The 17,638-nt window shown below is 42.7% G+C and overlaps 2 protein-coding genes across 2 annotated transcripts in view; both read right to left on the bottom strand.

The window, feature by feature from the left end:
* LOC141765417 (uncharacterized) overlaps positions 1-17,638 on the bottom strand; it is a 103,607-nt gene that overhangs the window by 42,279 nt on the left and 43,690 nt on the right. Inside the window, 13 exon segments of the mRNA XM_074631468.1 lie at positions 13,211-13,370; positions 13,507-13,582; positions 13,747-13,950; positions 14,139-14,228; positions 14,334-14,397; positions 14,638-14,850; positions 15,184-15,323; positions 15,461-15,549; positions 15,657-15,777; positions 15,868-16,065; positions 16,300-16,368; positions 17,079-17,208; positions 17,401-17,556. Coding sequence (XP_074487569.1) covers positions 13,211-13,370; positions 13,507-13,582; positions 13,747-13,950; positions 14,139-14,228; positions 14,334-14,397; positions 14,638-14,850; positions 15,184-15,323; positions 15,461-15,549; positions 15,657-15,777; positions 15,868-16,065; positions 16,300-16,368; positions 17,079-17,208; positions 17,401-17,556 — 1,710 coding nt within the window.
* On the bottom strand, positions 38-5,989 carry LOC141765165 (complement C3-like). The gene is made up of 15 exons (XM_074631158.1): positions 5,839-5,989; positions 5,635-5,720; positions 4,939-5,016; positions 4,687-4,842; positions 4,493-4,555; positions 4,253-4,334; positions 4,065-4,113; positions 2,824-2,914; positions 2,613-2,702; positions 2,425-2,527; positions 2,169-2,258; positions 1,669-1,761; positions 1,456-1,539; positions 561-705; positions 38-314 (listed from the first exon to the last, which is right to left on the bottom strand). Exons 1-15 carry the CDS (start codon positions 5,906-5,908, stop codon positions 173-175), a joined length of 1,422 nt encoding a protein of 473 aa, XP_074487259.1. The 5' UTR covers positions 5,909-5,989; the 3' UTR covers positions 38-172.

The following is a 17,638-nucleotide window of genomic DNA, read 5'->3' as shown; positions in this document are numbered from 1 at the left end:
TAACCAAACGTTAATGAATAAAACACAGAGAATGAGATTGAGACAATTACATTTTAATCAATATAGTGCAACATTGTAAGCCATCATATCCCAAAGCTGTGAATGTTTTACATAATAAGAACAATGCAAAATAAAAACAATTTGACACTTTATTTCTTTTTCCTTCGTTTCACTACTGCTTACATCCATAGAGTTGGTACTGCTGGACCATCTCCTCCATGCCCAAACAGGTAGGTTGGTGTTCCTCAGTTTGACACTCTGCTTCTATGGGCCAGTACTCGATCCAGGTTCTCTCACCGAGTACATACTGGTATCTGAGGAGAGCAAAGTGAAACACACATTGGTTCTTCATGTGACCAGCCATCTGTAACCCGCTGGAACATAACAAAACACAAGCCTCCTCCCTCCTTCTGTACATTTAATGACTCTATCAACAGTAACGCATAAACTAGAGTACAAGAAAGAGTAACTTGATTTAGTAACAGAAAGCAGTGAAACAGTAAAAATCCTTAAAAGGCACCCACCACACACATTGACTTTCACACAAAGACCAAACTTACGATTGATGTTGGTCATCTCTCTGAATGTCTTTGGATGAGCCCATGATAAGGTAGGTTTTGCCTGTCCCCAGATCTAAAGATTCCCTGCAGTGCGGATAACTGAGGAATGTGCGCGATTTATTCACAGGACCCACATCAAAACTTCCTGTAATTAAAATATAGAACAGAGAAAAAGTAAGGATTAAATGCATAGCTAAAGGTGCAGTACAACATATTAGTGCTGTATTCTCACACACTCCCAGTGCCACAGTGGAATCATGCCAATAGTTGGACATTTTGGGAAATACGCTTGTTCACTTTCTTGCCGAGGGTTAGATTGACGCCCGTTATTGATACCACTCTCATGAATGTATAGTAAATATGCAGCTCACAACCAGCTAACTGAGCTAAGCATGAAGACTGGAAACAGTTAGCCTGGCTTTGTCCAAAGGTAACAAAATACACCAACCAGCACCTCCAATTTTGTTTGTACAATCTGTACAAAAAAATGAAGCGTAAAAATGACAATTCATCTATTAAGGGGGTGTACTGGACTATTGTACTTGGCTAGGACCAGTAACTTCCTGGAGTGTCTGCTGTCAAGCTAATTTGGCTGGCTGCTAGTGGTAGCTTTATACTTGGCCTACAAACATGTGAGTGGTACCAGTCTTTTCACTCATCTAACTCTCTGCAAGAAAGCAAATAAGCACATTTCCCCAAATGCTGAACTTTTCCTTTAAATGACCATCAATCAATCATTTTTCTGTCTGACTGGAAACAGCATTGAGAATCAATGTGCCCATGAAATGTCAGAAAGAGGCAGACAAGACAAATTGTTATATTACCTTCACCTTTAAGGCACCTTAGAAACATCATGGGGTAGTGCATTTTAGGCAGTTCAAAGATAAACACCCACCTTCTTTGATGACTTCCAGGACCCGCACTGTGTAAATGTCAGTGGACAAGCCGTCTGTAAACTCTTCCAGTCTCACTTTGTACGCTGAGGACAGACAAGTTGCAGATTGTTAGCTCCCTTGCTCACCGATTCTCTCAATCTCTTACTCACACAAACACATACATTTTTGGGATTAAAGTGCTTCATAAATGCAGTGCATTTACACTCTCTTACCAAAGTCTATTTTGCTGATCCGTGTGCTCTCACAGACCTTAGCTGTGCGCTGATCATTGTTGACTTTGTCCTTCTTCTGCATACTGCAGTTCTCTGGAAATACACAATCGGCACAAAGTAAATACACAACTAATGACTTGATTAAAGGTGTGTGTGGATGAGTTGATGGATGAGTGCAGCTGTATCTTAGTCACAATTTAAATATGTTCGTGAGTTATTCTTTAGCGACTGCTGCTCTGATCCTACAGGATCCTGCAGGTGCTTGTTGCCGCTGACAGAACATTCTAATGATTACGTTATAATCTGGTGAGTTACTATAAACCAAATTCCACAACTATCTCCTTCACCAGATCTGAAATGTAACCCTTTACTGGTGGTATACCACACCATCAAAAGGAGTACAACTCAGCGAGAGAGAAAACGGTTCTATGTTGTAAGTCGTGTTGTGTTTTTGTGTTTACAGTAGAGAAATTAGGTCAGTTTGACATCATCCTGTTTACCTTCAGCACATGTGCATTCATCCCCTCTACAGAGCCGCAGTAGCTGTCCAGCTCTCCTCTCTGGATGGTAGAACTTCACACAACGTGTTTCTGCGATGGGAGAGAAAGATTTGTGGTATGTGTGATCAGAAAATGCACATTAAATACGTTGAAAATGTAATAATGCCTGCTTATCCATGGTGTTATCTACTCGGACATCCACTGTCAGCAAAGTACATGGAGGCATCATATGTTCCTAAGTGTGTCTGAGACTCACGGTCATGGTATTCATAGACAGACACAGCAGCTGGCTGTAAGACGCCCACTTCCATCTTCTGATGGAGCCTAAAAGTGATCTCCTCTGGTCGTGTGTGAGAAACCTGTGGACAAAGGTGAGATGGAGATAAATACACAAAGAACAAGGCAGAGAGAAAAGTATAGAGGTAGGAAACAGTGATGTCTTACCTTGTCCAGGTAGATGATGAGCGAGCCTCTTTCAGACAGGACGGGGTTCATCTCATATTTTGCAATAGTGCGAGCACGTCCTTTGGACAACTACACACAAACACACACAGTCAGACAACTTTCGAAACCATAAAAAACATTTTGTTTCTCTGAACCATAAACACTGACTTGTGAACTGTATGTGGGTATAAGTGGATCTGTAAGTTCTTACTAAGTTCAGGTCCTTTGTGTTAACCGTGAAGCCAGTTAGCAAGCCAATATCCAAGACTGACATGGATGCATCGTGCTCCCTGTCCTTATACCTGTACACAGAACGGACAGAAGAATAATTAAATAACAACAGAGAGAAAGAATGATGTTTCAAATACAATTTAATCCTCGCGGTTGATCCCGACTGACTTTACTGTCTTTCAGAGACTCTAGCAGGTTGAGTTTTAGAGCTAGAGTGAAGGTACAGATATCATATGTGGATCTCTTTTGGATCCAATGATCAAACTGTATTCATGTGTGATGATGTTAGTCCCCATAGTAGCCATTTCATTGTAATGAGACTATTTTTTTAAACTTGACCTCACTGTATACAATGACCTGTGGTGACCTCTAGGATAATCACATCCTCATGAAACTTTACAAACACAAACTAGAGACCTACAGCATTCAGAGGATGGAATGCTTTACTAGCTAAATTGATAATAAGGGGGCTTCTGAGCAGTTTCCAGAACAGAACTGCTTCCCAATCACTGAAAACTGCAATTCTTGCAGAAATCTCAGGATGTTAAAAGTTTTTGAAACCAAATGGCTTTTTCTATGGCATTCCTCAAGGTCTTGGTGTCTTAATGTGGTATTTTGGAGGGATTATTGATCATTTTTATCAATTCTCGAGTGGTAAAAAAATTGTTAAATTTAGCACCAAATCTGTGTAACAAATGGTATCAACCCAAAAATTGCTGCAACAACTTATGAGACATAATAGAGCGTGGGGATGCCAATCATAATGATCTAAACCCTTATACACTTTCACAATTTAATTTAAATAATCAATAAATGAATTAAATCATGTTTATTTCTGATTTATGACTAGAACAACTTGACACACAGTGAACTGCATCTCAAATTAATCTTCAGGTTCCCAGCTTTCAGATGATGTACACCACTTATGTGTGACATCTACTGTTGACCTGCTATCTCCCCCTAAAGATCCCCTGTAGCCCCTAAAAAAAGATAAAAATGGGTCTATTGTGGGTCTCAGAGGGTTAAATGATTGGGAATGAGCAGCTCAAATGAACTCAAATTCGAGGATATTGTGCACAGAAGGCAGGACAATTTAAAATGATGAGGAAACAGAGAGGTTAAGAAGTGAAGTGTTGTAGGGGCCATATCTGGTTAGAACATGTTGTGTATAAAGCCATGTTACTATAACACTTGTCAGGATGACTTCTTGATTGTACTTACAAAACCTCTATTCTCAACTTGTATATCTTCTCATCCTTCTCAATTTTGTCTGTAGGAGCAAAACATTGTATTGAGTAATTCAGTATTTAGTTGATTCTTTTCTCATAAGGTACTTGGCAGAAACAAACGGATAAAATGACAACAAATGAAGACAAATAAACAGAAAGAGGAGGAGGGCACCAAATTACCTGGGAGGAGCTGAACTGACATGTTAAACTTCTGACAGTCACTCTCCTTTTCTTTAGGCATAGCGTAATACAGCGACACTATCTGTCACATAGACAAAAGTGCATCTTAATATGTGATAAACTAATAGACATCTGTCCAGTATAAAAATGTATTTGGTTGTATCTGAGATTCAAAAAGCATACATCAGTAATCAACAGATGATAAATATATAGAAGAATATAAAAATATATTGTACTTACTGTCACCGTTGCTTCTCCTGAACCCGTGGCGGTCACTTTCACGTTCTGGTTTATATCATTGATCTGTGGGAATTTAAATACGCACACAAACACACACACACACACAGTCAGGGATCAGCAGTAGAAACATACAGAAAACAACAGGACTGATGATGTTAATGAACCACTGGGAGTCTGTTTGTGTGTGCGCTCACTTTAGATGTTCTGGTGGCGAAGTGGTTGTTGATGTTGAAGTTGTACTTGTCAGGCCTTGACCTGCCCGGCAACAAGATATCCACATTCAGATCATACTCTGGTTCTCTAGCGCTGGACCAGTACTCTGCTATAGCCTGGTACACTATTATGGTAGCCTAGAGAGAAAACGAGAGAGGGGGAGAAAACAAGACTTAGACATACAGTAAACAGGTTATAAGTAAACATAAGATGGAGAGAAGGGTCTGTGTTACCTGAGTTGATCCATAGCCTCCGCCCACCTTCCGCTGTTGGTTGAACCATCTCACAATAGGTCCGGCGTCTTCATAGGCCTTTATTAACAGAAGGCAAGTAAATGGTTGAAATTGTCCGTGATTAACTGTGCATTTGCATTTATAAAACAGCTTCAGTGAAAATAGAGAGAACTCCTGATTCTGGTACAGTTACATTTTAGATTGTAACCTGTAAGTTTCCAAAACCTACCATAGAGTTTCTAAATCATTTTTTTTCATATTATGGCACCATCAAACAGCAGCTACTTGGAAATTGCCTGATAAAAGCAATCAATCACAAATAATCTGTTTTTGTCAAATGTGTGTTATTATTGTGTGACTATGCCTTGCAGGATGTTCAAATCAGTCCCTTGTTTTTATAACTATTTCATAACTAAGTCATTGCAAGTGAGACAGAAAAGAATGCCTTCAAATACCTATCGAGATAATCATGAAGTGCTCTGTGAAGTGGTAGCAGTAGTGTAAAAGGTCAATAATGTTTGCCAAATATGGTTATTTAAAAAGTGTAAAAGCTACTGTTAGCAACATTTCATTGCTTCATTGACTTTGTTTCCAAACCCTCTACCCTGTTAGTGAGGCAGCATGGATGAGGACTCAGTTGTATGTTTTCTGTAGCAGGACATCCTGGTGAAACGCACACATGTGGCAGATGCTCACCTTGGCCTTGACCAGAGCGAGGAGAGCGTAAGCTGTGGCCTCCAGTGTGTAAACACGCCCCTTAGGTGTCGGCCAGTGGGACAACGCTGAGGAAGAAACACAAATATATTTTTTATTACTACTATATGCTATACCTGGAACAAGCTCAGTTTACTAACAATTCCCCGAGACATCATCTTGGAATATTTAATGTTACAGAAATACCTGGGGGAGCAAACTTGTAGAGGATCTCGCGGTTCAGTTTGTTTTCATTGGCCAGGGCATATGACGTCATGGCAACAGCATATGGGTTGGTGAGGCTGGGCAGACGCCTTTCAAGGTAGGCTACTGCTTTGTCGATACTGCCTGGCAGACTCTGGACAGAAGGAGAAGAAAGTTAAGAGAAATGGGAGAAGAGCCAGATAACAGTGACCCATCTATTTTTAATATCCCATTCTGTTCAGGAAACATTTGATCCTGGGACAATAGACCGGATCGTCCCCTCTCTTACCTTCTTCTGTGTCTTGTGAGCTAGACTGAGCCGCCATCAGTTACAGTTACTATTGGGGTGTGGATTTAATGCTTCCATACAAATACAAAACTAAAGCCTGGGGCACACTGCCCGCTTCAGGCTCGCCTGACGGCAGCGTCACGTCGTGGCCGCGTGATGCCCACCTAGGGTGTCCACACTAGACGCGAGTTAGCTGCCTCTCGGGAGCGTGTCAGCTACCTGTCAGCTGTGTTTCTGATGCTGCTGTCAGCCCTTTCTTTCTACATAGAGTTTGCCTTTTAATGGCCATTTAACTTCATGATAAATATAATTTATATTTATTTTAGACAGAGAAAGGTTCAGAAACGTGTGGTAATTAGTAAATAATAGTAATAATCCACAATTAAAACTCCGTACTGTATTCATTTATGATGCTTTCCAATTCTCTGCTTGTTCCACATCACTGTCCGGCACATATTTCAGAATAAAAGCCTCGTGTTAACAAATGAAGGAATTCTGTGCAAAGAAAACCCGCTTTAGGGCTTTTATTTCAAAATGAAAGCAAGAAGTGTTGATTTAAACCCCAAACTTTATACATTTTTGGAGCCCCCAAAGTGATTGCGTTTTCCACAGCACTGTAAAATAGGCGAGCCTTCTATTCTATATAATAGACGCGCGTCTCATGCGGGCAGTGTGTCCACTCTAACCTGTTAACATGGACGCCGAAATAAAAAACAACACGCGACGCTGCCGTCACGCGAGCATGAAGCTGGGAGTGTGCTCCAGGCATAAGGGTTGGCATCAAATGCCGTTTTGAATTTTAATGTGTCAAATTCTTTGAAAGAATCATTTTAGCACAATTGACCATTCACTAAACCCTCTCCTTGAACAGCAATATCCCAATTTTAGTTTAGCAACTGTAACTAGACACGACAGGTCTGTCCACCTGCTGAAGCAGCATGGGATTGTGTTAAGAGGGCTGTCAAAGTTAAAGCGATAACGCGTTCACGCAAATTTGTTTTAACGCCACTAATTTGTTTAATGCAACTTCTGATTTGTAGGTTGTAGCGGGCTCACTTTTAAAGCTAGAGTGAAGATACTGGCATCATATGAAACTAGAAAACCTCAGGAATCCAACCATGTGAAAATCGCCGTGAAATCCAAGATGGCCGCCAGACCAGTCCTGTGTTTGTGTGTCTGCATGTGAGCTCGGAATTTATGTTTTATTTATGTTTTATTTTGTCTGCTGATCTGGCTGTTGTAACGTGTAAAGTGTCTTCAGCTTGTACTGGACTGAGAGCATAGTGCCTATTTATTGGTTTCTTACAAAATCCATAAATTACAGCCTAGCCTCCTCTGCTAGCTGTAGCCTGGGCCTCTTCAACCTGCTACAGCCTGGGCCAATTCAACCTGCTACAGCCTGGACTCCTCTGCTAGCTGTAGCCTGGCCTTCTTCATCCTTGTACAGCCTGTCCTCCTCTGCTAGCTGTAGCCTGGGCCTCTTCAACCTGGTACAGTCTGTCCTCCTCTGCTAGCTGTAGCCTGGGCCTCTTCAACCTGTTACAGCCTGGGCCAATTCAACCTGCTACAGCCTGTCCTCCTCTGCTAGCTGTAGCCTGGCCCTCTTCAACCTGCTACAGCCTGGGCCAATTCAACCTGCTACAGCCTGTCCTCCTCTGCTAGCTGTAGCCTGGCCCTCTTCAACCTGCTACAGCCTGGGACAATTCAACCTGCTACAGCCTGGGCCAATTCAACCTGCTACAGCCTGGGTCTCTTCAACCTGCTACAGCCTGGGCCTCTTCAACCTGCTACAGCCTGGGCCTCTTCAACCTGCAACAGCCTAGCCTCCTCTGCTAGCTGTAGCCTGGGCCTGTTCAACCTGCTACAGCCTGGGCCAATTCAACCTGCTACAGCCTGGGCCAATTCAACCTGCTACAGCCTGGGCCAATTCAACCTGCTACAACCTGTCCTCCTCTGCTAGCTGTAGCCTGGCCCTCTTCAACCTGCTACAGCCTGGGCCAATTCAACCTGCTACAGCCTGTCCTCCTCTGCTAGCTGTAGCCTGGCCCTCTTCAACCTGCTACAGCCTGGGCCAATTCAACCTGCTACAGCCTGGGCCAATTCAACCTGCTACAGCCTGGGCCAATTCAACCTGCTACAGCCTGGGTCTCTTCAACCTGCTACAGCCTGGGCCTCTTCAACCTGCTACAGCCTGGGCCTCTACAACCTGCAACAGCCTAGCCTCCTCTGCTAGCTGTAGCCTGGGCCTGTTCAACCTGCTACAGCCTGGGCCAATTCAACCTGCTACAGCCTGGGCCAATTCAACCTGCTACAGCCTGGGCCAATTCAACCTGCTACAGCCTAGCCTCCTCTGCTGGCTGTAGCCTGGGCCTCTTCAACCTGCTACAGCCTGGGCCTCTTTAACCTGCTACAGCCTGGGCCTCTTCAACCGGCTACAGCCTGACCCCCTTTGCTGGCTACAGCCTAGCTTCCTCTGCTAGCTGTAGCCCGGGCCTCTTCAACTTGCTTCAACCTGCTACAGCTTGGGCCTCTTCAACCTGCTATAGCCTGGCTTCCTCTGCTAGCTATAGCCTGGGCCTCTTCAACCTGCTACAGCCTAGCCTCTTCTGCTAGCTGAAGCCTGGGCCTCTTCAACCTGCTACAGCCTGGCTTCCTCTGCTAGCTATAGCCTGGCCCTCTTCAACCTGCTACAGCCTGACCTATTGGTTATTGGTTTGGACATGTTTCATCCACTAAAACCTTCCTGGCCTTTTTGGCTCACAATCATTTCTATTCTCTGGCTCACATCAGCTCATACAACCTGCCTTTCTAACAATACACACAGGAGACTGCCATCATTTCTAACGGTGTTGGTACATTGGACTTCAGTTTATCAACTAGGGACATTTCATCCTTCTGGTTTACAAAGACTTTTGGACTTTCTACTTGGTGTGTAACAAATCTTATTCCTTTGTACTCTTACATGTTATTGCAGCAGTTCCACGACTCCTCCTCTTTAATTTTGACCAAACCGTCAATGAAAGATAAACATATGCAACATTTTAGCACTGTCCTCAGACGTGTGTTAATCATTCTCATGTTGTTAATCTCTGGAAATGTTCACCCAAACCCAGGGCCCGCTATTCATGGTCCCACTGTCTCTAATCTGTCGTTTAATGATTTTTGTGATCGTAAATCATTGGGCTTTCTACATGTCAATATCTGTAGTTTGTTGCCAAAACATGACTATTTAAAAGCCTGGGTGCACACTGCAAACCCTGATGTTCTGGCTGTCTCTGAATCATGGCTTAAGAAAGGTGTCTCGGATCTAGAAATTCGAATACCGGGTTACAACGTCTTTCGTCAGGATAGATCCACCAAGGGTGGCGGCGTGGCTATATTTGTAAAAGATCATTTGCAATGTTCTGTTACGCTGTCTAAATCAGTCCCCAAGCAATTTGAACTGTTACTGTTAAAACTTAAACTGTCAACAAATTTCACTCTGTCTGTTGCTGTTTGCTATAGACCACCCTCTGCTCCAGCATGCACATTAAGAGCTCTCGGTGAACTGTTGGCCCCTCACATTTCCTCTGAGTTTGTCCTTCTGGGTGACCTAAACTGGAATATGATCAACCCCCCTGATTTAGTTACACAGCAATTTGATGCTTTAAACCTCTTTCAAATTGTATCTGAGCCAACCAGACATAATTTGAAATCACCGTCATCTGCCACACTGATCGATATTATTCTCACTAACACTCCATCAAACTACCGATCTGGAGTCTTCAGTCAAGACTTGAGTGACCACTGTGCCATTGCATGCGTTCGCTCCGGCCTCTCTGTCAAACGTCCACCGGTGATTGTGACCAAGCGCTCACTGAAAAACTTTGACAATCAGGCCTTCCTGCAAGATGTTGCAGCTGCAAACTGGGAAAGAATCAATCTTATCCCCTCAGTGGAAGATGCCTGGTCTTATTTCAAAAACACCTTTAGCCTAATCATTGAGAAACACGCCCCATTGAAACGATTCCGGACGAAGAATCGCTACAGCCCCTGGTTCAGTCACGATTTGGCGGCTCTGATCCGCCTAAAAAACACCTTATGGCGGAGAGCGAGGTCTTCTCAGTCTGCTGCCGACTGGCTGGCCTTCAGACAATGCAGGAACAAAACAACACAGGCGATCAGGAAAGCTAAAATCAGTCATTTCAAAGAAGAATTCTCAGCCAGTGGCTCTGACGCCAAGAAATTTTGGAAAACAGTCAAATCCATGGAAAACAAACTTGCTTCTCCGCATCTACCCACTTCTTTGATTTTTGATGACATTGTTGTTACTGATAAACAACGCATGGCCACACACTTCAACCAACATTTCGTGAAATCATCTAATTTCTTTGGTGCAGCTGCCCCTGAAACAGATTCATCTAACACTCCTACTTCATCACCCAGCGTTAACAGCTTCTCCCTTCAACCTGTTAAGGTTTTGGAAGTCCTGGATGAACTCATTAAGTTAGATTCAAACAAGTCAGCTGGATCTGATGGGCTTGACCCTGTGTTTTTAAAATCAGCCGCTCATATTATTGCTTCCCCTATTACAAGCCTGTTTAACCTGTCATTTCATCTGTCTGTTTTCCCCCTTGACTGGAAATCGGCTACGATTCTCCCCCTCTTTAAAGGAGGCTCTGGCTCTGACCCTAACTGCTACAGCCCGATTTCCATTTTGCCCTGTCTGGCCAAAGTCATAGAGAAACTGGTACATAAACAACTAATTCACTTCATTGACTTAAATCATATTTTGTCTGATCTGCAGTCTGGGTTTAGGAAAGGCCACGGATGTACCACCGCTACACTGAAGGTCCTTGATGACGTCATCACCGCCATGGACAACAAACAGGCTTGTGTAGCTGCCTTTATAGACCTAGCCAAGGCTTTTGACTCGGTCAACCATAACATTCTCCTGCAAAGACTTACCAGCATTGGCTTGTCCAGTAGATGTTGCAACTGGTTTGCTAGCTACCTGGCTGATCGTGTCCAGCGGGTGAAGACCGAAAACATCATGTCTGAACCTCTTACCATCTCTAAAGGTGTGCCTCAAGGCTCCATCTTAGGCCCTATTTTGTTCTCCATCTATATTAACGATGTAGCCAAAGCTGCTGGAAATTCCTGGATTCATCTGTATGCTGATGACACCATCATATATTCAGCTGGTCCCTCACTCCACTCTGCTGTGTCCACTCTTCAACAAAGCCTCACCTCCATCCAACAGTCTTTCCACAACCTCCACCTGCTCCTCAACTCCAAAAAGACCAAATGTATGCTGTTTGACCGGAAAAACCTCATCATCCCCAGCCCTCCCAAGATCTACAGTGCTGATGGCTCGGAGCTGGAGTTTGTCAGGTCCTACAAATACCTTGGCTTCTGGTTGGACTCATCTCTCTCATTTAACACACACATCAATAACCTTCTGGCTAAAGTCAAAGCTAGACTGGGTTTCCTGTATCGAAACAAGGCCTCCTTCACACACTCTGCCAAATTCACCCTTGTGAAAATGACCATCCTTCCTCTATTTGACTACGGCGATATAATTTATAAAATGGCATCAAAGACCACCCTCAGAAAACTGGACACACTCCACCACTCAGCAATCCGTTTTGCCACATGTGCACCCTTCACCACCCACCACTGTGATCTTTACAGATTGGTGGATTGGCCCTCCCTTCACACCAGGCGGCTACAACACTGGCTGCTCTTGGTCTACAAATCCATTTTGGGAATGACCCCTCGCTACCTCTCCAATCTTCTGCACATTTCCGACAGCAATCGCCGTTTAAGATCCAGTGACTTCATTAGGCTCATCATTCCAAAAGTCCGTACTGTGTTTGGTCATAACTCCTTTCATTTTGCCGCTGCAAATGACTGGAACTCACTACAAAACACGCTCAAACTAACAGCTCTCACCTCTCTCAACATGTTCAAACAAAAGCTGCAACAAGTCATAGTTGACTGCTGTACTTGCTGACCAGCCCTCACTTCTCTCTCTCTCTTCCATTTTTACAAAGAACATCCAGTAATCTGCCTTTTTTTGTACATAGTGTTTATTAATTTACCTATGCTGTTTTTAGCCATTTTCTCATGTGTTTGTCATACTTTATTGTATCTGTGCTGTTTGTGTCACTTGTGTGGACTGTGCTACTGCCTCTTGGCCAGGTCATCATTGTAAATGAGAATTGGTTCTCAATTGATTTTACCTGGTTAAATAAAGGTCAAATAAAATCAAATAAATGTCACACTAGCTTATTGCGAAGGAGGCTAAATAACATATAATAATAATTTTGTCGAGGAAAAACTGGCATGGCTATTTTCAAAGTGGTCTTTTGACCTCTGACCTCAAGATATGTTAATCAAAATAGGTTCTCTGGGTACCCACGAGTCTCCCCTTTACAGACATGCCCACTTTATGATAATCACATGCAGTTTGGGGCAAGTCATAGTCAAGTCAACACACTGACACACTGACAGCTGTTGTTGCCTGTTGGGCTTACAATATTTGTCATTGTTTTATGTTGTTAAATGCTTTCCAATAATAAATATATACGTACATTTGCATAAAGAAGCATATTTTCCGACTCATGTTGATAAGAGTATTAAATACTTGAAAAAATCTCCCTTTAAGGTGCATTTTGAACAGATAAAAAAATGTGCTATGAATTTGTGATTAATTGCGATTAACTATGGACAATCATGCGATTAATCGCGATTAAATATTTTAATCGATTAACAGCGCTAGTTAAGAGTGATACTTTGCAATTTCCTCCATAGTGTGGAGTCAGTAAATGAAGAAGAAAATGCAGTGAGGGGGGAAAAAAAGAAACACGGTATGCAGATGAGTTACTCACATTAACAGTTGCATTACATAGTGTGCGTGACTCCTGCATGGCAATGAGGCAGAAGGCCGTCATGGAGGCATCTGAATCTCTGCCGCGCACATCACCCTACACATGCACACACAGAGATTATAGATTATAGTCAATGTATATGTAATTGTTTTCATCTCGCTTTTTTTGTAGCACTAAGATGAAGTATTGATGTTAATGAAATCAGTGCACGCACAATCATCTCTCCGTGGGACACTGTTCCAAGTTCTCTAAACAAGCCTTCAGGTTGCTGCGCGTTGAGAATCAGATACTTAACAGCGTCACAGATGTCTTTGCTTTGCACGTCCACCAGACTGTTGGCCATGGCAAACACCTTGGCAACATAGGCTGTCAGCCTTAGACAGGAGAGGAGAGGAGAAATTTAGTTTTATTTATTTGCCCATGAAATACACAATGTGGTCATCACAGTCAAATTAAGTTAAAGGAGGATGTGGAAACCATGTTGAGTTCAAAGATGTTTGAATGCCTCACCAGGTGCTACTTTGGTGAGTGGGATACGCAGCATAAGACCCATCATTTTTTCGGTAGGCAAGCTCTCTCTGATAGCCTGGACACAAACAAAAAACACAAAACCCGTTTGAGGAGTCCTCTTACATCCTCTGTTTTTTTTTTTATACCACTTCTGCCACGTCAGGAACTTTAAAATCCCACACAGAGGGGCATCAATGACATTTCTGGTATGTGTGCTAATAAACACATCTGTGAGCCTACCGAACTTGATGTGTTGGAGGGCTTCGTTACGTTTCTGAAAGCCCACAGCTTCCCACTGGTTGGTTTTGTCCAAATATGTGGCTGCAATGACAGGCAGGGTCATGTGGATCATGTTCGCCTCTCCGCAGCCTGAGGGCTGGAAGATCAGAGTACCCATAGAGTTCCCACTAACGGCGTTCTTCAGTGAAGAAACTTGTTCTCTCCCTGCATGCACAAACACAAACAGAAAAAAACTAAACATTAGTAACTAAATAAATATGCAAAGGTCCCCCAAAACCAGTGAGGTGGTCATTCATTTCCCAATAAGACCAATAACAATTTACACCAATGCAGAGTTCATTGTAACTGGCACTATATCGCATAATGTGCCCGAATATATCATCACATCTCACCTGTCACAGAGATCTGTGTGCTCGTAGGTGTGTTTGGAACCAAATCATTCCTAGGAATTCCACTGTTGAGAGTTTCTTCTTGTTTACCATCTAAAGGGATAAACAGTGGGCACGTTAGGGGATCAATTAGCAAGTGATACAAATTTAATATTAGCAAATTACTATATGATGTAGCTGTTTAATGTGTAAACTCACCTACACCTTTTTTAGTGGGGTCTAGAGATATAATCTGAGGAGATTTAACCAGCACACCTTCAGGCTGGAAAAGCAACAGATAGGACAAAGGTTAGAAATAAAAAACTATTTTTGAGTAATCGTTATCTGCTGGTGTGTAATGAAATACAATATGGCTTGATTGTTAACGATCTTTCTTAATTACAGTTTATGTTGAAAAGCTGATACAGTATACATTTGCATCAAAGTTACGCCCCAAAAGATGTCTGTTTCCCTATACTGACTTTAACACAGGAGATCGCCGTTCGTTTCCCGTTTCTCTTACCACCACCCGCAGCATTTTCATTATTCCGTCATTGATCGACGATTCTTTAACAGCTGCTTTGACCTCAATGCTGTATTGTCCGTCTTTCATGGGAATAATGATGAAGGGTACAGATCGTGTAGTTTGGGGCCCAATTTTGACCTCCTGACGATACTTCCCACGCTTAGAAGCTGCGCTGCACACGTGCTCCTTCTCAATCAGATCCACACGCACCTTGAGAACAGGACAACGATGGAAAGAAGATAATGAAGTATGTGTAGTTGATCAAAGATGCTTCCCTAATTTGAAGACATTTTATGCTTTACATTGTTTCCTATAGGATCAATTTGATCTTGAAGGTACACTGTAAATATTGCAGAAAGGATTCCCCCAGTTCTGAGGCCGACCACCATGGAAAAGGATTCATTCCCTTTTTTTGCCACACGTTGTAAGTCAGTCCAATATTTACTGTTGCTTTTGCTCTTTTGTTTGCAAACTCTTTGAGAAAAATATCATGGCCTCATTGTCTCTGGCATAAAACACCAGAGCAGGGCAACCCAGACTTACGGTGACATCATCGGGGCTGTAGTTGTGGAGGATTGCCTTAACTTCTAGCTGCTCTCCACGGACAGCAGAGTACGGCAGCCTGAGATCAACGAAGAATTCCTTTCGGACAATCACTTCCAATGGAGCGCCAACACAGATTCCTTTAAGATGAGAGGGATTCAAAAAGAAGTGATGAAACAGAGAAAGGGAGAGAGAGAAAGGTGTAAAGGGATGATAAAGGTTTAAGGTTAGAGGCACAACTAAAACACATGACAGATTTTAGTCACTGAATCCTCACCGTGAGTTTTTGACAGACTAATGCCAGTGAACTGCCAGGTTGTGATCGAGTCTTGCAAAGGAACATTTTTCATCAATGATGTGGTGTCACTGAAACAAAGAAAAGTGTCAACACTTTGAGAGGTACCTTTGAATCCTAGTGGTGTCGGTGTGAAGTTATCAGTGTATTTTTTCTGTGTATATTTCAGTTTACTCACCAGTTAGGTGTTTGTCGAGGGCAAGCAGGCAGATTGACATCTAACCACAGCCAACTTTCAGGGAACTTGGTGCGAGAAACAATTTCATTGCTCTCCATGTAACTGTTGTCATCCTCCTCACCTAAAGTGTCATTCAAAGGGTTATCATTTTCATTGTTTCGTAAGTACGACCATGAATAGTAACCACCCATCCCTTGTCCCCTTCTCTTACTGCGAGCCAGTAGGAGGCTATCCTCCTTCTTCTCAGATCGCTGGGTTTCCATCTCCTTGCAGCAGTGCAGGAAGGCAGTGACACAGGTTGCACCATCAAGGATGTACTCGGCGCGCCTCTCACAGCTGTATGAGAGGAGGGTAGGCCTCATGCCTTCCGAACAACAGTCACGCTGCAGTTGGTCGTTATATTGACTCCCTGGAAAGAAAGAGGGTTGCAGAGGAGAGACAGAGGTGAGAATATATGGAGTACAAGAATAAGATAACAATAAGGATTTGAATAAGGAAAAACAAATAAACTAAAAAACTAAATGGGAAATGGAGGAAAAGACTAATATATAACATGGCAAAGATGAGTATTGTCAAAGTCCAAAGTCCTGAACTGAGTGACTGAATATGTGGTTATTGGGTAGTTTAGAGCTGTGGTTCTTACGTAAGCTGGTTGTGACATCCATTTCAGTAGGGGCTCGTTTCCTCCTGCTGGGGGCCGGACATTTCAATTCTGGAAATGCAACACAGACAAGATCTTTAACAGGTTGGACACAGACTTGAGTTTTGCGTGGTTTAATTGATGCGATACTCTTAAAATCAGACTGAGATCGTTATCTGGTTGGACACATTGACAGGGTGTGGGTGTGAGAAAATATGATCTACAATTGCACACCTCATTTGTTGAAATGTTAAAACATTGTATAAATGCTTTACTAGAATAAAGAAAAATATTTTAAAACCCCTAACAAACAGGAGGGATCATGATCAGCTCATGTGGCAGTGACCAGTGTTAATGTAAATATGGAAATGCCTCAAAGCGTCGGATCAACCAAATTATCTCACTTACCCCAAGTGGTATAGTGTTAGTTTTATTTGTCCAAAGTTTAAGACATCTGTTTGAGATTCTGGCTCTCTGTTTGTGGTGCTCGCAGCACTGAAGAATTAAAAAAACTACACAGCAATGAGTGATTTCAAAAACAGTGTCTCTGAAACTATCTGCATGTCCAGATACCAACAAAGGGGAGCAAGAATAATGTCATTTGGGTGAAAAGACCCTTTAAGATGCAGCTCTTCTACTGACCACTAGATCCCTACTAATATAAAAGCATTTGACTTTATGCGATGAATAAAGGTCCATGTGCCTACTTCTCCTAGTTAGAGATATTTCATTGAGCCTAAAGAGGGGCATGTTCAGAGAAGGGGAGGGTAAAGTAGCGTCACCTTGTCTGTAGGGAGTACCAGAAGCCGTGTTGGACTCAAACAACAGCCCGGCATCGTAGAACACACCCATACCGTCCTTCCCTCCACCTGGTGTGCAGCCTGTGTCGTGCTTCTCGACCATGTCCCACACCTGAGCAGGTAGGAATGAGACACATTTACTCATGCAATGTATTTGCTGCAGGACAAACTTACACCGGATATTATTTGAATCCAAAAGCTAACAAAATTGACAGTTAACGTGTGAATTTTTTTTAATACATAGCTTTTTGAATTTAAGCCCTTTCAAATATTCTCAAAGATAATTATGAAATAAAGAAATTACCTTTTTCTGGGTGAGGCGGTGCTTGTTGTTTAGGACGTAGACGCCTTTGTCAACTGCCACCAATCCCACTGTGGCCTCTGGATCTCCTGTGACCTTCAGACCAAACATCCTGCGAGGCTCATAGGATGGTCTAGGTATAGAGGATTCCAGCCTCAGCTAAATGTGAATCAGTGAATGAGACGTGCAGTTTTGAATTTGTTTCATACATAAAAATATATCAGAGAAGTACACAAATAAC

Source organism: Sebastes fasciatus, chromosome 3 (assembly GCF_043250625.1).
Source record: "Sebastes fasciatus isolate fSebFas1 chromosome 3, fSebFas1.pri, whole genome shotgun sequence".
NCBI lineage: Eukaryota > Metazoa > Chordata > Actinopteri > Perciformes > Sebastidae > Sebastes > Sebastes fasciatus.
Note: the sequence above shows the minus strand (reverse complement) of the source record. Positions and strands in the feature narration are given on the sequence as shown.